The sequence below is a fragment of the Tauraco erythrolophus genome, chromosome 10 (genome assembly GCF_009769465.1).
Source record: "Tauraco erythrolophus isolate bTauEry1 chromosome 10, bTauEry1.pri, whole genome shotgun sequence".
NCBI classification, from domain to species: domain Eukaryota; kingdom Metazoa; phylum Chordata; class Aves; order Musophagiformes; family Musophagidae; genus Tauraco; species Tauraco erythrolophus.
The window spans coordinates 19,884,089-19,907,341 of record NC_141474.1 but is presented as its reverse complement, the minus strand read 5'-3'; the positions used below and the strand labels follow the sequence as shown (position 1 = coordinate 19,907,341).

The window sequence follows — 23,253 nt, the reverse complement described above, 5'->3', positions numbered from 1 at the left end:
GTCTGTAATAAAATTATGTAACAACTAACCCCAGCTCATGTTGTTTCTTATTTGATTGCAATAGATCAGTCATATGCTAGCTGATCTAGTAAGTGCCATTTATATGTATTTTTAAATATATATATGTATACATATACATATGGGACCAGCTGTGTGTGCATGCACTCAGGTACATGTGTGTGTCTTTTCCTTCTCAGCTTGCTATGAATGGTAAGGTTTAATCTCAGAATCACAAAGCGTTTTATATCCTAATTATAGCTGAGATGCAAATTGATGGTTTTGATCCTGTAACTGGAGACAGTTAATAGATTTCCTCTCTAGATACAGCTGTGTGCTTTCCAGGAAGAAGATGGTTGACTGTTGTGTATACACAAATAGTGGGATTCTAACTTCAAAAGTATTTACATTGAGATTTCTAGCCAGAAAGGGTTTTTTTTTGGTCACTTTAAGTCAGCTCAGTTAAACTTAGAATCAGGGTTCTGTACTCCTGATAAAAGCAAGGTTAAAAAAACCCAAACAAACAAACCAAAAAAAAAACCCAAACAAAAAGACAATTTTAAAGAAGAAAAAAAGTAGCTATAATAGTTAATAAAAACTGACAGGTTGAAATGGGTGTTGGAAAGCAGGGAGCCTGAATATATATTGAATAATACAGCCAGTGTAGGCAGATCTCTTGTACTGACCCTGAAGGTGACATTTCATCTCTGTTTTAGATATTGGCTAATGAGTTAGTTTAGCTAGTGCATTTTATTTATGTGATATTGATCGCATGTGGAGTGTGATCAGCAGCTGAGGAGGATTGTGGTTGGACTGTCCTGGGCAGCTATCAGAATTTAACAGAAACAGGACATGAAGGAATCAGATGCTAAAATGGTAGTAAGATGTTTGTGAACTTGAAATACCCTGTTTCTTGGTAGGAGAATCCAGGCCCTATAAACTACTAGGATATAGCCCAGGATCAGCAATGTCCATGTTATCAGCAAGGAGACGTATTTTAAATGGCAATTTTATGATCTGCTAGCTGCTGCTTATTTTCATCAAGTGTGATTTCATCAGCCTCTGAGTAAAACACAGTAAGCAACTTGAATAGCTCCTCAGGACAGGAACTGAAAAAAGATGATCTCTCTCAATTAAAGTAATGCAAGTCCATTGTGGAGACCGAATCTAATGGAACCAATGGGAACTTGGTCAGGTTTCAGGCCCAAGTAAGTCTGGCTAAGTCCCATTTTCAAAAATGATTTCATAGATTTCTATGAAATTCTATTTTCAGGTTGGAAAAGACCTTAGAGATCATCCAGTCCAACCATCCCTAATCTCCCATTAAACCATATCCTTAAGTAGTTCATCCACCCTTTTCTTAAACACATCCAGGGATGGGGACTCAACCACCTCCCTGGGCAGCCTATTCCAGTGGCTGACAACCCTTTCAGAGAAGAAATTCTTTCTAACATCCAACCTGAATCTCCCCTGACTAAGCTTATACCCATTTCCTCTTGTCCTATCACCCATCACTAATGTAAAGAGCCCTTCCCCCACCTCCCCACCATCCCTTCTCAAGGATTTGTAGGCCATAATCAGGTCTCCCCTCAGCCTCCTCTTCTCCAGGCTAAACAGCCCCAACTCCCTCATTTATGCCATTGTTATCTGAATCTAATTGCCATGTGGAAAATTTGGGCTTTTTCCGATTGCCTAAGTACTTTCTTTAGAAGCGGTCCGCCCACATAAGTGACTCAGGTTTGCAGTGCTGGATGGAACTGTGCTGAGATGCCTTTAAAGACTTGCAGAATGTCTGCATGTCTGTGGAGGTTTGTAGAAACCACATTACATGAGCGTACATGTGTGCTTGTTGCCAGCAAGGTCTAAATAAACAACTGATTGCTGCTGTGTGTCCTCTTTCTGCCATGAAGGTTAGTCCACTACTACCTTACAAGCCCGCAAATGAAGAACAAGTAGTAACAATAGGAAACCTTCCGCCTAATGCAATGCATTTCTCATAAGGTAGAAAGGAAGTGGGTTGTGAAGATCTGCCTTGTTTAGAAAGAGGTAAATACTGAAATGTTCATGTTCCTTTTTGATCTGTTTTTAACAATTGGTAGTGAACTGTCATTTGGAACAAGACTGGTCGCTTTTTGAGGTAAAATTGGCTGAACTAAAACATGTTTCTTTTACTTACAGTGTTTGCATTTATAGATATGTAGTAAATGGTTTTATTTCTGGTTTGGTAAACAGTCAAATTCTAGTTTGTTTTTTTGATGTTGCGCTTTATTTGTGCTTAAAAGATACATTAATAAATTACAAGCACCTACAAATAGCAGAAATAGCAAGACATAAGCCCACAAGTACAATACAACACAATCTAACAAGGTAAGAAAGAATGTCCCCGGCAACGGCTAAGTGTGTTGTAAATAAAACTTTCAGAATTGGCTAGTGACCAAAAAACAGCGTATCTGGGTCAGATTGACTCTGTGGTGCCATTTGTCCTGTTGTTTTTCAGGAGATATGTCAGGCTTCTGAACAGTGTCTTCCCTTTGTCTCTATTATATCCCGCTCAGCAAGGAAAGTCGCTATCTTGCAAAGCACCTTAAAATGTCACACGGTGCAGGACATATTCCTTATTTTGGGTGCCTATGAATTTAATGATTGTACCTGGAGGAATGCTGCAGATCTGCCTAAATTGGGAAGGCACAAAGGCAACCAAATTGCAGTTTTCAGAAGTACCTCTGGGCACTTCCCATTGGATTTGCACTCTGTCACATGGAGTCTGTGAAAATGACACCCGGAGAGAATGAGAGCAGTAGTTGTCAGAAGTTGAGAGGATTTCTGTCGCAAATGTGGTAGGCACAGTTTGAGAGATAAGAATTGTTGGCTCTATAGATTTATCTCAAAATTCAAAGCTACCACCTGGGGTAACTAAAGTAAGATGTGCATTGTCTGTCTGTCTTTCTCCCTGCCCCTCCCAAAAGTAATAGGGTTACTTAGATTGGGTCCTGCCTGCACAGAAGTAGTGATGAGATTATTAGACTAAAGAAAACTATTAAACTTACAGAGATAGCCCAAATAGCCAACACAGTGATTAATATAAAAGTAATTATATAACTATATAATCTGATGACTAGCAGTAGCAGGTAGAAAATTTAGTGAATGGCTGTAACTAATCACACTGCAAAGGAGATGAATAGATACATTTTTTCCCCCTTTTTTCATTTCCTTCACTGACTGATTCCTTGTTCAGTTACTGGGTCAGAACCTCAGCTCTGTAGATCAATGTGGCATCAAGGGGTCATGACAGGTTATGTCAGTGAAACATCTGGTCTCATGCCTGTATATTCATTTTACTCAAAGAACATTAATAAATAAAATATACAGAGCTGCTGATTTTACATGTCAAAAGCATGTTACAGACATTATCGAATTCATTGTTTCATTAAGAGGTCTGGAAATAGCTGATTTAAAAATCAATTGACTATAATGTTTCCAGCTGAGATTTTCAAGAGAGTGTAGGGGATTTTGATCTGCAAATCACACTGAGATTCAGGGACAGACTTTGATTTCTGAATTCCGGAGGGTCCTTCAGAAATCCCAACGTCAGGAGTTCATAGAGGAAAAAGTAGTCAACAATGGAAGAGGCCAATAAGGAGTATACATTGATAGGAAAGCCGTACTGGAAGTTTATCAGGAAGATCTGAGTGTAGCTAAGAGGTTTAGTTTCCCTGGGCAGCTGCCCATCCAAACTGACTTTGCCTCTCATCTCTTAGCATGCGGCCTTGTGCTTCTAGGAATGTCTTCCTGCCAAGTGTGCAAGCACAGGTGGCATAGGGAGTTTCCACTGGAACCAGAAGCTGAGGAGAATGAGCACAAACAGAGGTCATTTCTGAGACAGGGATGTGCTAGCACTGTCACAGCAGAAAGTGCAGCTATTCACCTCCTCTCTAAATCACACCCAAGCCCTTCTCTTCTCTTATGAATATCAATAGTAGATTTTGCTGTTATCTCAAGTGAAAATGGATCTATAATTCCCACCTGAAAGAGCAAGGATAGGATAGGATGGCAGCAGAATTAGAAGACTTAGGGGAGGGAGACTAGAGTATAAACAGACTACAGACGATGCAAAATGGAATAACCCAGTTTCTCTCTGTCACATGAGGATGGCATAACAGACTTTCAGCTGGACCTGGCTGTCAGCTAGAGCAGCTGTGGAGGGAGGAGCAAATATATCTCATCCTCTGCCTGATCCTAGACTTGTACCTTGTCCACTGGTGGACCAATCTGCTTTGACTCCTAATGGCTGCAGAAACATCCCTTGACTGTTCCCTTAGAGTGCTGGTCTTCTGTAACCTAGAGTTAGCCTATGGCCTAGCTAACCTACTTGTAACCCCGCTGCACCAAGGATGCTGCCTGGCCTCGGTGGTGCTGCCAACGGAGCAGAAAGAAGAGCCATAGTGGGCTAGCTTCTCGCGCTACCTGGCTATGTGAAAGGATGCCATGACACATTCTGCTTGATTAAAACTGCACAGGTTGACATTATCACTAAAGGTCAAATTCAGTGGAGAAAACAAGAATGATTTTTCAGAGTTAGTCTCTGTTACAGATCCCTTTGATTGCCAAAGCGTTCCACTGTGCTGCTTTAGCTTTTATCAACAATACAAGAAGGCAATTATCCTTCTTCTGTTATCAGTGTAAATCTCTTTTAGAGGTAAGGTGCTTTCACTAGGGCTGGGTGAGAAAGTTTGCTCTCTTTAACCCTGTTCTATGCAGAACTGCTGCTATGCTTTAAGGCCGAGTATTTCTAAAGAGCCCTGGCAAGCTGTGTTTGGAGCATTTACTTACTTCTTTGTCATTGTTCAAGTGTAGATTCTTCATATCTACAACATTATAAGGTATGTTGTTCAAGATGACTTCTATGACCTGTACCTGAAACCGTGAAAACAGATGAGACAATGAATTAGGGCACCTTCTCAGCCAACAGCCTCGCAGTCGTTTCACTCCCTCTAAACAAAAGGAATGAAACCCCTCATCCCCCCTATATGTACAGTTGATAAAATGCAATCTACTGAACACGTAGACAACGTTGTAGCACCTCTTTCACTTTTACTTGAGTCCTGCCAAGTTCTGAGTGATATTCTCCCCTATTATGTTCACAGCCAGGGAGCAGCATATGAACTTCTCAGTGCGTTTATTTTTTTTCAGACCATCTAGCTGTACCACCAAACAGTTTCCAGTCTTAGAACTGTCAGAGGAAATAAGAGGCTCATTTTGGTCTTCTCAGTGGTTCGATTAACATTCACTATTGTTTAAGTAAAACATTGACAGGAGGAAAGAAGATACCTGTGACGTTTTGGAAAGGACTAGCATCTGGATACGGTTGATAGTCTTCTGGTAAGAGGGTGAATACTCCCCGGAGTTGGGTGGCCCAGAAAAGGCTTCAAGGATGCATTCACGGATTTGGTTCCTAGAGGTAACATAGGTTCTTACAAAACCTTGTATCAGCTGTCTCTGTCTAGATCCATAATGTTTTACTGTGTTGTTTTTTTTCTCTGTCTTTTCTGACAAATACATAGCACTTGAGATTTCATAAAAGAACAATTTCTTTGTCCTGTCAGCTCCAAATTCCTACACTTACACCCCTCCCTATAATTCACAAATAGGTGTTTTGCTAAAAGTATTTAACAAATTAGTTGTTAGTTTGTTCTCCTACATGCTGTCCATTGATGCACCATCAGAGAGAGGACTACCCCTAAGGCATGCCTCTTGCCCCTCCTAACAAATGCTTAGTCCCGCCACTGAGATCTGTGAGAGTGGCTGGTGCGCAGCAACTGCAGATCTGGCACTTACACCTGCTATATTGTATAGAGGGACTTTGGGATCCTAGATTAGGTAATAAATATTATTTGATTTGACGTATACCATAAGCAATCGAAGTCAAAATCTCTGCATTCGCCATATGACCATTTGCATAAGAAGTCTCCACATAGAATCCTGTCTTTCGTTTCAGAAAGTGTGGTGTGTTCATTCTTATAGAAGCCTTCAAATCCAGACTGTGTTGTCTTCATAAGTTTCAGATCTTTAATTCCAGCAAAAAGAACCAGAGGACCTGTGATCCAAAAATATGAGACAGTATGAGCTTCTTTGCAGACAGAGAAGACGAAACCGCTGGGTGTGTACTTGCACATGAAGCAAGTCCTCTCCAGGACTCACTCGTGCTTCTGTTGCAAGCCTAGCTACTTTCAAAAATTATTTTCTGCACACTGATGTTAGCAGAAAGGTAAGAAACAAGACAGAAACTACTGAAATCAAAGCTCAATCTAGAAAACAGAGAAGCCCATCAAGTGACCTGCAGTCAAGGAGAGCCAAGGACACTCTTTATCTGACTTTCTTGGAGCTGGGACATGCATTGGGTTGGCTCTCACTGATGTCAGTTCAGGGACTACTAATTGCTCTAAAGGGAAATGAAATAGGCTACTAGTGCTGTGGGGTGCAGAAGAGGTGAGGTGAGCTTTTTCTAACAAAGATGAGTATAGAAACTCTCTGTACAAGTTTCTCAGTCAAAAATTCACTTCACATACCCACCCTGTTGTGAGTTTTGCATCCATAAGAATGAGAGGGCAAGGAGCCAATGCAAATCCCTGCAGTTCAGCTAATTAGCAGGAGCTGGCACTGGTACAGATGCCACCCACAGGTTCAAACTGACAGTGTTTTTGTTCTTAGCCACTATTTATAAAATTTGCTGTTGTAGATCACTGTTGCATGGGTGGATTATCATTTTCTAAAGACCAAACCGTTGCGTCCCGAACTTTTTCTCCTAACAAACCTTTTAGGTGGTGACTGACCGCTTGAAATGTTTTAGCTGTTTAGAGCACATGAAACTGATAACTGAAAATTTCACTGACCAAAGCTGCCAAAAGAGCAGATTCAGAAAAGAGAAACTTTGTGGCACACAGGCTTATCCAGATCCTGTACAGGTAGACAGTGGCTGAAGCCCAAGCTGCTGTTTCTGTGCTGCTCTTAATGCTCACACAAGCTAGTTCAAATTTAATCCTCAAATACGTCTGGTGCATGGTAATCCTCCTGCCTTTGACTGGGAAGACTGACAGACTTGGTCTTCAAACTGTGTCTTCGCAGGAATTTACACTGGAAATAATTCCACTGTGATGGATATTTCCAAATGACATGATTGTTTAGAGGTTTGTTGTTTTTTTTTAAACTGCTCTGTCACTGGAAATGATCAAAACTGCATTTCATCTATTTGTTCTCTTATTTACATTCATTATTGGTTTTGAGTGGGTCCAAAGAGTTGTATCTATAATTTTGGCTACATCCTCCTCTTATTTATTAAAGCTTTAAAAAAATCTAAAGAAGAGTCTGCCCTTGGACAGGATATTCTGGTGTTTGTTCAGATCTTGAGGAATTCATTACTTGAGTGTAAGATTGTGATACACAGGTATTAATGTAGTGCAGATACTATCAGTGAACCCGGAGATAGATTTATCCCATATTCAAATGCACAGCCTTGTTTGAAAAAGCTCCCCATGATGAGTGATTTACTGAAATGCTGGCTGGCTGACTGTAGCAATGAACCTGAAACTCATACTGAAAAATATAACACCTATGCAAAGTTTCTGAGGTGAACGTCCCGTGCTGTGCTTTCAGTATGTCTTGTGCTTTCAACATGTTTTGTGCTGTCTTCTCAGTTGTCAAATGTTGACTCTATTAAGTTATTTATGATGTTTTCAGTTTCCAAAAGAGTTTGAGCCTTGTATCAGTCAATATAATGGCAAACAATAAGCCTATAATTCTATTTAGCCTCACTAGGTTTCTTTTAATGATGAAAAAAGTGTTAAAATATAGGATATTTTAACTGAGAAATAAATTTCTTTGTCTGGCTGATGGGTACATAGGAGGATGCTAAAGATAGAGAAGGTTCTCTTATGAGAAAAATAAAAGGGATTTGAAAATCTCTTTGCTTATTGTTCACCTAGGCAGGGAATCCTAAAGAAACAGCAAAAGGGCTACATGAAGGGAAGACTAAGTGGGAAAGACAGTTTCTTCAGTAATCCTTAAAGGCCTTTTGTTTGTGTAGAACCTGAAATTGCAGCATTTCATGCTGAATTTTCAAGGTGATGAAAAATTTAGATTCAACCTGTACATTAACAACAGCAGCTTTCCAAGAAAGCATAGACTCTTTTTCTTTCTTTTCTTTTTTATTCAGGTTTCTTTCTTAACACTTTCCAGAAACTGAAGTCCATACTATTGAGGCTGCCAAAAATACGGTAATAGTTGACATTACTAGGAACATTAAAAAAGATTAGTCTAAGAGGCAGTAGAGACTTGTACAGGCTCTCTCTTTTCTTTCAGCAGGAACACAGGGACAATACTCAAATGAGCCTTTCAGGACTTGTGTCCTGTCTGCAAGTGAAACCAGTCTTGCCACTGGTCCTAACTCTGACATGCTAGGAAAATAGGGAGAGAGGGCAGGATGGGAAATAGTTCTAAGTTACATTGGGACAGTAATAGATTGATACTGAACTAATGCCTAAAACCTCTAAACCCACTACATGAAACAACGTAGTGGTCTCAGCTCAGTTCCCAGTAGCCTGAGAGACAGATTAAATGAAATGCCAACACAGTGAGATTGCACTAGCACTCTTGTTGTGAGTCACAACAAGAAGAGATAATTTTTACACTCCCTTTGGAATGCCAATTTATGGATAGACAGGTAAGCTTGAAAGCCTATGTCTTTTAAGTATCACAAAACTCTTAGTGAAGCCAAATGATGGTTTGTTTACACATGGTATGCAAAAATAGTAAACATGCTCTGAAGTATTTTCATGTGAAAAATTGTTTGAATGTAGACCTGAGTGCTCATGATGTTCAAGACAGCCTGGCTTGCAGCAGTGAAATTGCATCTTTCTTAGAAATAAAACCAAGACACGCTGACAGGGTTTTGAAAATAACTGCAAACTAGGCAATTGGCCTGCAGCAGTGTGATTGCATGGTACATTCTCTATAGAGTAATGATAATAGTGAACCTGCAGAACACAGTATAATGTAAAAAAGTAAGCAGACCGTTCTCAGAAGGCTATTAAATCCTGTGAAAGTATATAGCAGTTCTGTTCTATGTGCTGTTGTAACTACTGTATCTTTAGGATATACATACAAATTTGAGCTACATTAGTTCTTCAGCCATGTCTCAGAGATCAAGGAGTACAAAATTAGACCATGAAAGTATTCTTTGGTTTAGACATCTGGAGAAGTTGGGCTGTGCTGTAAGCCCTGGAACACCTTTTGCTATCTCTAAAGCCATCTTCATCTCTCATCAGCAGAAATATTTACAGAGAAGTAGGGGAAGTTGCAAATTATTTTCTCACCATTTCGGCACTGCTCAGCTTCACAAAAACGGATCCCATCAGCAACATATATGAACGAGTGGACATGGGGAACGCCATTCTGCAATTTAGAGCAGACACGTAAGTAAAAGTGCAGCAAATAACATCTTGAAAACAGAAACTAAGAGAGTGACAAATGGCCCCAGCATAAACAAACTGAATGTGTTAGTATTTTAGATACCTCATGTACACGTTGCCATGGTGCTTCTTGAACGTAGGCTTTGACGTACGCCACTTGGGAAAATGTTGTCATGAAGTGTTTGCAGATATCTATAGCAAATTGTTCTAAACTTGGGATCTAAGACACAAGCAGTAATATTAGAAAGAAGCAATTACCTCATGTACAAAAGTGGGTTGTTCTAATTGTTGTGAATATTTGGGAAGGATCAATATTGTTAAAAAATACAGATTTCTTTCAATTCTGGGTTTGTGCACTGTGCCTAGTTGTTTGATCAGCTTGCAGCATATGCTGCAAATAGCAGCTACAGAATTACATCAAAAATCTCCCATTCTGTGGTATAGCAAGCTGCAGTCCTTGGACTGAAACTGCTACAGAAGCCTTACACTTTGAGGATATAATGCTGAAATAATCATAGCGATACTCTGATCAAGCTTTACAGGCTAAAGATGTGATTTCATTACTGAGGCAGAATTTGCACTACAGATTGTCGTTACGATAGACGCAATAGAGGGAGGTAAGAGCACAGTTAACAGAATTAAGAGGAGCCTCACATATTTTGAGACCTTCTGTTTAAAAGTGTATATAGGAATAATGTAGAACTATGTGCTATTGAATTAAAAAAACATGGATCTTGTATGACAAATCTACTGTACATACTGCTAGCTCTGTGAGAAAAAAAGGCTTTCAAAAACTAAGGGTAAGTCCACTGGAGGAGGTAAAAATTCTCTCCCAAATCACTGAAGATGACCTTAGTGCCGATCTAACATGCTGTTGGAGGGAGAGATTTTTTTGACATGTTTCGAAAATAAAAAGTAGAACAAACACTTCCAAATGAAGTCATAAGAAACAGCAAAGCTAGTTAAAAAATAAAAAATACCCCATTTTTTTTGGCCAGCACAAGGACAATATTCTTCATGGTGTCCGTAGGTATCACAAGAGAGTTGTTTCCATCCAGATACTCCTGAGAAGAAGTCAGCCGGACATGCGTGCACACTTCCACTTCTTTAATGAAGTTGTTCTTCCCTTCTCTATGAAGGCGAAGGAACTTAATTGTGTTCTTGCCATATTCGCAGTTGAGGATTTCTGCATCCTTGATCTGCGGAGAAAATATGTGACAGTTGTAAAGGAACTTAGTGGAAGCCTGAGTTATGCTCAGGGGAAGGAAAAATGCTTTAGGAAGATATTACTACATTAGTAGCAGCTGTGACAGAATTTTAACATTTTAGGGGGGCAGATCATATAACATGAGTAATAGTGAACTCCTCTCTCTCGTTCATCATGTTTGGGTTAGTCCTGACTACATAGACCTTCACAGAGTCTCCCCTCCATCATCTCTTTCTGAACCCAGGGTGTCCCAGTGCATTCAGTCTCTGCAGACGCAGCCATGGGGAGGGCAGGCAGTATTCACACCTGCGCCCTCCCCAGTCGCTCCACTGGGGCTGGCTCTGCCAGCCTGGGCTGCACCTCTCTAGGTACAACTCCCCATTTTCCCAGGCACCAAGAACAGACTTTCACCACCTCCTACTCATCTGGCTCCCAGCTCTCACAACCGCTGGCAGGCTCCACCTGTGCGATGAGCTGAGCCCTCTCCCTTCCCACACAGGAGCTGGCAAAATGCGGCTGGCATCCTGCATGGCAGAGACTCCATTGGCAGGCAGAGTCCAGCGGGCACTCTGTGTCCCCAGGGCTGTCCCCGTCACGTGCACAGGAGCGCGGGGACTTGCTGCTCCGAGGCCGAGTGGAAGCAGTGAGTATCAAAGCCATTCTTCCCCGAGCGGCAGGAAGGCTGCTTTCTAAGCAGGCAGAAGTCCCCAATGGAAAATGGAAACAGCTGTCATGTTCTTGGCATGTTCTGTGTTTTACTACCTGCTCTGTGCACATTGCGATTCCCGAGAGCAGGAAGAAAAGACAGGCAAAGCTGGACTGTTTGAAAGCATTTCCACACAACTGTGTTACAGTTCTGATCTCCCACAAAAGGGATCAGAAGCTAGCCTGAGCAGCAAATTCCAGGTCTTGATCCACACCTCCAAAACCCTAGATTTCTGGGATGGATGGTTTTGTTTGTGCTAAGCCCTCTTCAGTTTTATCCTGCTTCTGTCAAACACACCCACTTTACATATCTATTACAGTGTTGGAGAGGCTATACTAGAAAGGAGACAAAAAACTGCAAAGGTATTTCTGTTATGCTAAAGTATCCAGAGCTTGTTGCCCTGAGGCTTCAATATCCCATACTTGGTATCAACGTCTTTTAATATAAATCAGCACCTTTTAATGTAAGCATAATGAAGAGGGAAAAAGAATATTTTACACACCAAAATATAAATTAAAGCTTTTTATGTGTGAGTTGCTAAAAGATTATCAGTTGTAAAATTGCTCGATTCAGGCATGTTTGTTCCTGAGAGAAATGCCAATGCACTTAAAAGATAATTAAAAAAAACCCCAACTAATTGTAAGTATATTACTGTGGCTCAGAGATCAGAGCGTTTTCTCCGGCTGTCAATCCCCAAAGGCTCAATCCCCACAGACAAATGGAGTTGCCCACTGCCGGAGCCAGAACCGGCAGGGCTCAGTGCTTCACCTGAAACCCTCTTTACAGGAACGGTGCAAAGGTTGTGCTTGCCACAAGGGCTGGGTGGAGTAGTGAAGTGGAAATGATTTTGTTTTGCTTCCGTGAACACTGAGGTTTTTTTTCAGATAGTTGTAAAAAAATTCGTACTTTAGTCGTGCAGCACTAAAAAGAAAACGAAAAGGGTTTTGGTATCTGCATCTTTTTTTTTTTTTTAAAGTGGAATACCTTCAATATTTTAAATAGTCAAAACACTACCTTCTAAAATACTAAGGTAAGTTTTCTCAAAACCATAACTTGACAACTGTCATTTTGCCATTTTGTTGCTCAAAGAAATCCTGAGCTGTTTCCAGTGGCTCCAGAGAGTCCTGGCCCTGTTGCTGACGGCCATCCCCGCGGCGGAAGCCAAACTTCCCCGGCTGGCTCTGCTGGCCCGGCAGCCGCCCGCGGTGTGCGTACTGCCTCGTGCAGCAGGAGCTGATGGTTAATGCAACACAACTTCTCCTTTTAGAGCCTGCTCAGTGCTCGCCCTGTGCAGCTGGGAAACTAAAATGCCTGCAGGATCTGCATGGTGTCACCCTGCTTTGCTACTGCTTCTCTCCTCCGTGTCCCTGTGGGCAGCTGAGATTTCCTGCAGGAACGAAGATGGGGAGACAGTCGATTGGTAAGTAAATACCGCGCAGGGGAGAAACGCTGGGTGAGTAAATAACATTTGAGATTAAACCGTGTGAAGTAGGCGGATCACTGAGAAGTAATGCATAGCAATCACGGGTTTAGTCCTGTTTCCCTGTGAATAGTAGCTGAATTTTGCATTTGGAAAAACTAGGAAAAGTAAGATACTGAATTTTGATTTCATTTCACTGAACCAACCGCTCGAACCCGAAAAGCAGTGTGGTGGGACTTGTCCCCGAGGGGAGCGGAGGCCAAGCCGCCCCGGGAAGGATGCGGGAGAGGCGCGGGGCGGAGGCGGCAGCGAGGGAAAGCACCGTCAGCGCCTTCCGACCGAGGAGCAGGGGTTGCTCCCTGCCAGCGTGTTACAGCGGGTACCGCTGCCAGCAGTGAGCCCAGCTTTGGGTATTAAATGATTAATTGGATTAGCGCGCTTTGAAGATGAAAGACGCAAAGTATAATGACATAATATCCAACCCAGGTTTAAAAAATGAAACGAGGGCTTTTAAAAAAGAGCACAGAAGCCTTTCAGAGATTGGTACCAACTGATTTAAAAGGAAAGTGTCTTTCTCACAGAACAATGATTAGTTTGGGTACAAGATAAGTAAAGAAGTAGGTGCCATTCTTGCACATCCCTTCCCTTGCACACAGAGCCAGCTGCAGGGAGGGCAGGGGCTCCTCGCACCGCAGGCAGCCTGCTCAAGCAGGGGTGTAAAGCTGGCTTTGCTCTCTATTGGTGTAGCATCAAACAAATGAGAATCTGATCCATCCCTGTGACTTGTCACCCTTGCCACAGCCCTTCTGGATAATGTGATTTTTTTCAGGAATCAGACTCTTAGTGCAGCTACCCAACAACTTAAAGTTATAAGAAATTTCATTGATCTGCAAACTGCAATTATTCCTTACAGAATGAGCCTGTGCCAAAGCTAAAACCCCACCAGATCAAACCTCAAACAAGCAAACAAAACCCCAAACTAAACAAAAAAACCCCACCATTTACCATCCATTTCTTAAATGAATACAAGTTTTGTCTCTAAATTCTCTGAGAAATCCTTCGCAAGCTGTGACTAGGAGTAATTCACCTGTGCTGCCACACGTGTGAACAACAGCAACGTGAGAACCGTTCCAGACGGAAGTGGGCTGTTCTGCACACCGTGTTCTCTTCTGCCAAATTGAGCAGAGAGGACATGGTTGTTTTCCTTTCCAGTGTGCCATGATCAAATGAAAGAGAAACTTGCCTATCTTCAGGGGTCATCCTAGTTTATTGACAAGAAATAGTCAGCTTTTGCCTGATTCTGGATTTGGTTGCTATGAAGCTGATAGGAAAAGCAGAACTGAAACTGCTGAGAAAAACTTCCTCTTAACCAAAAAATGTTGATGCCCTTTCAAACAAACACAGCATTGCAGGTTTTATATTCAGTTAGCAAGAGCTTTATGTGAGTTCTTACATTTCAGTGGTTTCATCCTGCAATATTCTATAATTACTCATTATTAGCATTCACGTGCCCTTTCATTTGCCACTAAACTGGAGGAATCACTTGCTTTATCTGACCTGATCCCATCTGTGCTCCCCAGCCGTGCCTGCAGTTCCTACCCACAAGCAGTGCCTGGGCTGGCAAAAATCCCTCCTGTGTTTTCATTCCACTTGGGAGCTCATCCTGCCGTCTTCACTGTACGTTGTGCAGGGGCTACCAGAGCGAATGGCCATAGGATCAGCTCTCTAAGGAGGATTGAAACTCTTTCCTTTATTCATCCAACCTCACTGTATTCTGTGGGCAGCTTTTCATGTAAATAAAAGCCAAAACTCTGCTTTTTGAGAAGTGTTGAGTGAAGGACTGAAGCCATGAATGAACATTGTTTGGTTGGTTTTTTTCAGGCAGCAGGGGAAGAAGTAAAGATGTGGATTATTTGTAGTAAGTTTTTGCTCAGTCACAAGCAAACAATGTGACAATGCTAATCAGGTATAAGAGAATTTGCTTTTCCTTAGTTCTCAGGAAAATAACTTCCAGTCTGCTCCCACAAATGCCTGAGCTCTTGAGAAACCTCCTGTGCACAAATAGCAGTGAAGACTTTTATACAACTTTAATTGCTAATACACTTAGCTGGCTTTCTGGAAAGGGCCAAAACATGTAACCACTGGGAATTGGCAAGCAACTTGCTGATAGCTCAACTACTAGCATTTCTGTAAGCATACCTGCCACATGTGTTTGTCAGATGCAAGGCTGTGAACTTCCTGAGACCATAAATCTTCCAATACATTTCAAAGCAGTTTGGAAAGGTTTCATATGCTAATTCTTGGTTCAGCTTGTAGTACTGTAACTACTGCTATTCCTCTCCTTTCCAAATTTTCATTTCACATAAAGACATTGTTGTGACACCTCGTGCATGGACAGCTCTCCCCAGCCTTGCTGTATAAATCACTTCCTTCTCTATGATAAGCAACAATTTCTCCTGAGATATTTAAGGAACATTGCTCAGCCAGTGGCAATGCAGGTGGATTACCAGGATCATCAGTGGTGTGTGTTTCTCTTCTGTCTATACATGTATGTTTCCCACAGATTAAGTGTTCCTCTGGCAAAATGCTTTCCTGCCACTTCTTACCTGCTTTCAGAGATAATTTTTTTGACCAACATGAGGCTGTAAATCAACTGGCAAGGCTCACTCCTCATATACTGGAAGGGTTAAGCACAGTCAGGCTGCATTGTTGGTAAATAGTATAGGATTGAAAATAATGCCACTCAGTTCTTACTATTGACAGAAATAACAAATTACTCAAGTACAGTGCTCAAAGAAAGTGGCTCAATTAATTACATTGCAATTCATCCCATGGACTTGTGCACTGGGAAAACCTATTTACTTCGTCAGGGACATTAATATAAACTGAGCCATTTACTGACAACATTGAGTACTCTACAAGTTTCAAAAGATTGTGTTTCTGGCTAATGGTTTGCAAATATCTGGTCTGCAACAGTCCAGCAGAGTTAGGAAAAGTAGGATTGGAACAACATTATCACATGGCTTTATACTTACTTTGCAGTTTAAATAAGTATAAAAATATCATTATGCATTTTAATAATTTTAATACATAATTTTATATATTTCATATAAAGTTATATTTATATAATATAAAATACGTATTAGTAAGAGGTGTCCAGGTTGACCATGAGAATGTCATACTAAGTTTGGGACCTGAGGTTCTCGATGCCTAAGTGGGGCTCTAGATCAGGGCTACCTCAGACTCTCTTGGGGTACCAACAGGAGTCTGGTGCCAAATCAGCCTCCCTTGCTTGCTAAGAAGCAGAACAAATTTGTCTGCAGCAAGTACTGTGCTGCCACACTGCTCGTAGTCCCTGTGCTGGGTCACCTGCTCGAGGCTGATATTTCCACACCGTGCGCTGCCAGCGCTGGTCCCCCTTCAGCATAGGCATCCCTGGAGCCACCCTTCTCTTTAATCCTCAGGTGAGAAGGAGTTACTGATTTACATGTTCAAAAGGGATGGTTGTAAAGAAACAATTCTCTCCACTGTTTCAGGTTTGCTCTTTACAAGTTGCCGAAACATGCCAAAGGAGAGATTCCTGTGCTGGGGCTGGAATACATGTACATGGACGCCCTGGCTTCAGAGTGGCAGCTTGGGAAATACCTCATCAACATGACACAGGGTGCTCTGGGACAAACACTGAAGCAGCTGTATGAAACATATGAATCTGAGGCAAGTGACATTTAATTACCATTTTGTTAGTATGCTTACTTGGATATTACATGCAAATGAAATTAAACCAGCCAAAATAGCCATGTAGAGTTATGGCTGGACCTGACCGACTGGATCTACTAAAACACTTTAAGGGGAGTGTCTTAACAGCTGGGCAGATTGTTTGCAGTTTTGGCTACAATTAGAAATTATCTTCGAACTTCTCATTTCTAGTCAAGCCTTTCCAACACTTAAAGTATTGCCCATCCAAAAAATGAGCGTTGGTACATAGTTCCTTTGGCTTCTTCTCTGCAATTCATGTTGAGCAACATCTGAAGCTGTGAACTGGCTGTGAACTCAGACCAGAGCCTGTGTTGACTACTACAAACACTCATCCGAAGCCCTCCCATGTGCATGTGTTTCACGTTCTGTCTCAAACCAAATCTGGTTTTTGCTTTTCCCCTTGAAATCACTGTGACTGCCTCAGCAGTGATACGCTTGTTTGTTAGGCCTTCCTCCCTGCTCCAAGTCAGACATCTCATTTATATTTGTGTGAAGCAATTATAAAATACCACAAGATCTGTCTATAGTTATTTTTTTACCATATAAATAGTATTCTTGGGAGTCTGGGTGTGTCTTTGCATTTCTGCTGTGGGTTAGTGATAGGCGGTCATTAACTTATATGTAAAAGAGATTCACAGAAGTCAGTCAAATATTGGCAATCCAGTCAGCTGTCCTACTCCAGGTCTTGCTGTAATTGTAATAAACTGTTTACAGCTTAAAGTACATCAGGAGGGAAAACAACTCCTTTGAAAGTTCTCTATTCAGGAGGAATAAGATACGGCCATATGCAAATATTTTACAAAAAAAAACCCCAAGCATTAATTGCTTGTCTTTCGTAAGAGCATTTATCATGTCTGTTTTTCCTCACCAAATATTTCACCAGATCTGGTTGCTAAATGAGAGGGACAAAAAAAAGAGAGTGGAACTTCTTTGCAAGTGAGTGTGCAATAAACCCATGTAAATTGTCATAGTGAGCATATTCGACCTCTTGAGGAAGGGCTACTGCAGTGATTGAGAGAACTTCCACTTTATGTTAACTGTGATCTTAATGCTGAGTCTTCAGGTTTATTTTGCTGTAACTTCTGTGGAGAATCTATCAGCTGAATTGGGAGAAGGATGAAGTTCATGATGCTCAGACAGAGAAGTCCTGAATTCTTTCTCCTGTTTCCAGCACTAGATGTTCGCTCAAATGCCTTCCTTTCACTGAATGTCTTGTTTCAAAAATGTGTATTTTCCTGCAGAGGAACAGCGTTGCATATGCAATATACAACGATGAGGTCCCTGAATCAGACTCTGATGGGTGGAAAAGAGGACATACCAAAGGTACAGGGAGAGTCCCAAGCTACTATTTTCTCTTTTCTACAGTTGTGGATAACATCTACTCATCTACCTATCTGCACATCTAAAATTCCTGCCTAAAGCAAAACTGGAGAATGATTTGCAAGATGCGTGGTTTGCTGCATAGTTATCTATGCTACAGCTTCTGTTTTGGTTTTGCTATGCCTGTGCTGTGTTGAAGAATTCTTAGGGCTTATGGACCCTTTGTTTTCAAGAGTTGAAACCCATGTAGCTCCTTTCAGTGAGTACACACTACATTGTCCTGAGCCTAATGGCAACAGCAATAAAAGATGTAAAGGGAGAGGTGTTCTAAACATAGACTTGTCCAAACTCTCTCTCTCTCTGGGGCAAGGAACTGCTGCCAATATCATGGAAGTGCTGAAGCAGGCAGTTAGAATAACGCAAGACTTTAAATAAGCATAAACTTCAGTGGAGGTCTAAATGTTCCCTTGAGGAAGCAGATGGGGTTTGACCAGCCTGGCTCTGGGATGAAGATATTTTGCAGGTCTGTATTGCCAGGCTGCAATGGGGACAGCTCAGGAGCTGTGCTCCTCCCCAGAGCACCCTGCTGCAGGGGGAAGCATAGCCCAGCTCCCTGCTGCTTCCCCACGGAGGAGAAATTGCTCTGGGGAAGAAGACACGATGTTGGCAGAGTCTGTTTCCCCTTATGCAGTGAATATTTGAAGGGAAGGAAAATAAGCAATGGAGAGAAGGTTAGAGCCACTAAATCACCAGACTTTTTGAAGACAAAATTTGAGCAGAGAAAGAAAAAAGGTTTGAAAAGATTTTTTTTCAAAAGAAACATGATGACATTTAGAGTTAGGCTATGCAGGGGAGAATTAATGCAATTTTAATACAATATTAGTGTCTCCTATAACCCATCAATCTACTCTAGAGCCAGTTTACTGTAGATATTAACACATTTAAGTGTGGTGTCTGCAGCAGCAAATCCAAAGTAGAACACAGCTCTATCGTCTCAGTGCTTTCCCCCCCTTAATTCATTTGCAATAACTTTTTTTTTTTTTCCCCAGGATTTCTGCTCTCGGACAAATCACAAGGCTTCTGGGTGATTCACAGTGTGCCACTGTTCCCTCCCGTGCCTGAGGATGGTTATGAATATCCAGCTACTGGGGAGTCCTATGGACAGACAGCCATCTGTATAACCTTCAAATATGACCAGTTCACAGAAATAGGTATGAAAAGCTTCTCCCTAAGAAAGCCTTTGCCCCACCGCACCTCTCTGTCTGCTTTCCTTGAGGTTTCACCTCAAAAATTGCTTGTTCTTGTCCTTCATTGTCAGATTGAGAAACCAAGTGGGACCTGAAGTCCCTGTTCCTAGCTTCATTTATATTTATCCAACGATTTCCTGTGTGAATGTGGGAAATTCACTCTTCCACTCTGTCTCCATCTCCCCTGGGGAATATTGAGATAATAACAGTCACGAGTGCATATCAAGAGTAAAATCAGTCCATGTGTACAAAATGCTTCGGAAATATCAAATAGGATGATTAATTATTTTTAACAGTAATAGCTCATTCAGTTGCAATTGTCTGCAGTCCTTAAAATGTAAGGCAACCACTGCTTAAGCTGGAGTAGTAGCTTTAACACATCAGAAATACGAAGTATGGAATAAATATCACCCAGAATTTCCCCCAGTACTTTTTGCCACAAAAAATGCCAATACTAAAAATAAAAAAAACCCAACCAACCTATACCCGTAAGATTCAAGACAATCTGACAGTGATGTCTAGTACTGAAATCCTGAAAAGAGACTGTCAAAGGTGTTACAAGAAGTCATATTGGTATGCTCCTTAATGTTTTTCACACTGTTTTCCACTCCTTTCTCAGTTACAAATCTCAAAAGATATTAACGAAACACACACGCTGTGCAAATGGCCAGGTTGGCCACACCCAGAGCTATCTAAACCAAGTTCCTGTTTGTGGAAGCACATCTATGCATGTGTTTAGGGAAAGAGGACAAGAAAATGAGATGCATACACTAATGCTTTTCCTGCTCCATTCTCCTAGCTTCTGGTAACCTGTGGTTCAGGGATTTCCTGGGTGGGAAAGACTGGAAAGTTCCTGATGAACTGGTCGTCTGTGAACTCATCTGATGAGCCCATTTGTTCTCTTGCTCTTTACGATATTTGCGGCAAGGACTTCTACAGTTAAACTGCACGCTCTACAAAAAAGTTCTGCAAATTCAATCCAGACACTGAAAGTCAAGCTATGTTCTCCCTAAGACCAAACTAGACCCTTTGGCAGCTCTTCTGTTTGCATTTGGCTTGGCAACTGTAACTGACTGGAAACTACTCCTGTAGTAGTTTCCAAGTAGTATTTACAAGCCTGTAAATACAGACAGGCTTGTATTTACACATGCCATCTGAGCCCTGTGTGACTGCTTAGAGGCTTGAAGATGAGCATGGGTGGAAGTGGCAGTGGACTGAGACCAGTGGTTAACAGTTCTGCTAAGAATAATGAGATGTAAGTGGAAAAACCCAAGCATACTCTCCCAGCCAGTCTGTGTGCTGCAGGCCCAGTCTGAATACAAAGCAATTAAACATGTCTTTGGTTGCTAAAATAAGATACTTCAACACTGAATTCCTCCAGGAATAGGCTGTGAAGATTAGCAAGGATTTAGGTTTCCTTTCCAAGACAGAACTTTACTCTCTTGATTGCTTCGCTTTAACCAGTTTTAATTCTGCATGTGTTCATTTCTTCGAGTTTTTCTCAGACCAACAGATGCTGAGTTATAATCCGGGAATCTACAGCTGTTCCATCCCCAACATCTTCCAAGCTGATCTCCCAAATCTGCAGAAGCTCTGTGCAGGGTCCAGGCTGCCCCCGGTCCCTTTGCGCCACCTTTCCAAACTGCAGTCAGCTCGCGGAGAAACTTTTCTCCACTTTGCAAAGTCACACTTTTTCATAGATGGTAAGAGAACCTGTTGCTATCTATCACACGTTCTCAAGCAAGTAATAAAGGACTAATATATTCTTTCACGATTATTATTTTTTTTGAGGGGAAAAAAGAAGTTCAGCTTCAGAAATAAATGTAACAGAGGGTAGGCATAATATTCTCTCAGACCCACAAAACAAAAAACTGTCTGGTCCTTCAAACACCTTCTGAAAATGTTCAATAATGGGATTTCAGAGAATTTATTTCCTGCAATTCAACAGTAACAACGAAGAACAAAAATGGTATTGAATCATCTACTTTTTTTTGTTATGAAGAAGGCATGAAATTTTTTTTCCTTTCCTTTTTTTCCTGCCGACTGTAAGAGTTTTTCCAGGAGAAAGAGGAAAAGTAGAAATGAATTTCTCAAACAAAAGTCAAAATGAGGAGAGGAGGCAAAATCTCTTCTGCCTCACTTTATGCATTGGAACAAAACGAGCCCAGTTTAGGTGATGCTTTTCAGATCCCCCCTAAACCAACGAACATGAAAGTCTAATTTCTCACACCCTGTGTTATTCCACAGATATCTATGTGGCCTGGGTGGCTCAGGAACTGAAGACCGATTTGTTGGCTGAATCCTGGCAGCATTCCGGCCAAAAACTTCCCTCAAATTGCTCTCTTGACTACCACGTCTACAACATAAACCTAATAGGGACACCATTGAATTCCACCTTTTATTCCATTAACGATCATTCCAAATGGGCTGTTTCAAGGGAATACAAAGATCAGTGGACCTGCATTGGAGACTTAAACCGCGCTGCTGAGCAAGCTTGGAGAAGTGGTGGGTTCATCTGTACACAGAACAGACACATCTACAATGCCTTCAGGCATTTGATAATCCACTACGAAAGTTGCGCTGATGCTTCCACATTGATATAACAAACTTTTAATCTCACACAGCACAGCCCCTCATTACACAGAAAGCATAGGAGACGTCTCCCCTAAACTATATCTTCACTCTGAAAATTGGCCCTGTGAGTCGCCAGAGGTGCTACACCTTCACCTCATTAGCTGTAAAAGCAGGTGGTTTGCAGGTAAATTATGGCTGTTTTCCTCTGGGTGCGGGACCAGCAGGCTGTGTGTGTGCTGAGCCATGCTCCTCTCGCTCCGTGGCTCTTGGCCGAGACACTGCTGCACGAGGCTGCACCAAAGCACGTCGCTGCGAGCGACTGTGCACAGGTGTCCCCAGGGGATCTTATGAGTGATGCTGGACATGGGATGGGAGGAACAACAGATATCTGTCTCATTAGCTAGGTTGTTGGGGCTGGGTGGTTAGCATGAGAAAAATACCCCAAAATGCTTCAAAATTTCCCCGTGTTCCAAGTGCTGTTCAGATTGATCACAGCATTTCCGCTCAATTTGGGCCGAATCTCTTAAAGAGCTGACATAACTGGATACAGACAGGAAGACAAGTAGGTCTGTGGACAGGAAGGCTTCATTTTTGCATGATTAATTTTTAGAGAAGAAATGAGCTTCAAATCATTTGTAACCAATGGCTTGGGAGTATTTCTAGTGCTTTTATTCATGTACAGCAATCTTAGAAACAAATAAACATGTCCAAACTATGAATAAACAAAATAAATTAAGAGCAAAAACGATCTGTTTACAGTCTCCCTCTTCCATCTTTATAGTTATTAGTGGTTGGTTACAATGTTTTATAGCTGCCATAGGAAAAATGGAGACAATTAGGAAAAAAAAATAAACAGAAAAGAGAAGAAAATATTTGAGGGAAGGTGTTATTTACCTACATTTTCACACTACAACAAACATGGCTGTTAATTTTCAATACCTCCAGTCTCAGGCTTAGGATTTGAAGTTTGCATGGGCTTGCTATAAAGGCACAGCTAAATTGCAAAATCTTGATACGCTCTTGGGCTCAGATTTCAAAAGTGTTATCTGTCTTTAATATGTTCCTAAATATATTTATAGGGTTATATCTCTCTAGATTTTTTTTTTGCCTAAGTTGCTAATATAAACTCCAGTCTGAAGAGTTGGCTGTCCTGATAATATTTCTGTTTTGCTGTGTTCATAGTCCATACCACTGATTCTCCACAACAGTGTCTTAAAAGTAGGTATAAAGAAATGCCCCACAACCACAAGAAGTTGTCGAAGATTTCCTTCCCTTTTCACCCTGAAAAACCAACCAAATCACAAAGTATGCAACATACCAAACAAATTAATTTCAGAAAACACTTGTGCATGCTTCTTGAAGAAATAAAAATGATGTGTGTAGCCTGCTTAATAAGGAGAATTGTCCAGGAATAGATTTTTATATTTAGTCTCATGACTCAGTGAAGATAATGTAGATATAGTTTAGATAGTTCTGCACAAAACAGGACTTTTTCTTTTCCCTGTTTATGACCAAATAACATTTGATAAATAATTTGCTTGATAATGTTTTCTCTCTGATGC

The 23,253-nt window shown here is 41.3% G+C and overlaps 2 protein-coding genes across 2 annotated transcripts; one reads left to right on the top strand and one right to left on the bottom strand.

Moving 5' to 3' along the window:
- Window positions 1–3,701: 3,701 nt before the first annotated feature.
- On the bottom strand, window positions 3,702–11,328 carry LOC104378013 (uricase). Its single transcript, XM_086617743.1, has 8 exons — window positions 11,090–11,328; window positions 10,442–10,715; window positions 9,565–9,681; window positions 9,366–9,444; window positions 5,905–6,091; window positions 5,326–5,449; window positions 4,828–4,911; window positions 3,702–3,839 (listed from the first exon to the last, which is right to left on the bottom strand). Exons 1-8 carry the CDS (start codon window positions 11,326–11,328, stop codon window positions 3,702–3,704), a joined length of 1,242 nt encoding a protein of 413 aa, XP_086473869.1.
- A 1,332-nt stretch (window positions 11,329–12,660) lies between these two features.
- DNASE2B (deoxyribonuclease 2 beta) lies at window positions 12,661–22,414 on the top strand. Its single transcript, XM_009984916.2, has 6 exons — window positions 12,661–12,794; window positions 16,331–16,508; window positions 17,792–17,873; window positions 18,920–19,081; window positions 20,623–20,820; window positions 21,365–22,414. Exons 1-6 carry the CDS (start codon window positions 12,682–12,684, stop codon window positions 21,718–21,720), a joined length of 1,089 nt encoding a protein of 362 aa, XP_009983218.1. The 5' UTR covers window positions 12,661–12,681; the 3' UTR covers window positions 21,721–22,414.
- The last annotated feature ends 839 nt before the right edge of the window (window positions 22,415–23,253 follow it).

Coding starts and splice junctions, on each gene's coding strand:
- LOC104378013 (XM_086617743.1), bottom strand. CDS start 11,328: ATGGCTTTGATACTCACTGCTTCCACTCGGCCTCGGAGCAGCAAGTCC. Junction 9,682..10,441: donor TGCTGGCCAAAAAAAATGGG/GTATTTTTTATT, acceptor CTTGTGTCTTAG/ATCCCAAGTTTAGAACAATT. Junction 6,092..9,365: donor AGCTGAGCAGTGCCGAAATG/GTGAGAAAATAA, acceptor TTTGGATCACAG/GTCCTCTGGTTCTTTTTGCT.
- DNASE2B (XM_009984916.2), top strand. CDS start 12,682: ATGCCTGCAGGATCTGCATGGTGTCACCCTGCTTTGCTACTGCTTCTC. Junction 16,509..17,791: donor ATGAAACATATGAATCTGAG/GCAAGTGACATT, acceptor ATTTTCCTGCAG/AGGAACAGCGTTGCATATGC. Junction 20,821..21,364: donor GTCACACTTTTTCATAGATG/GTAAGAGAACCT, acceptor GTTATTCCACAG/ATATCTATGTGGCCTGGGTG.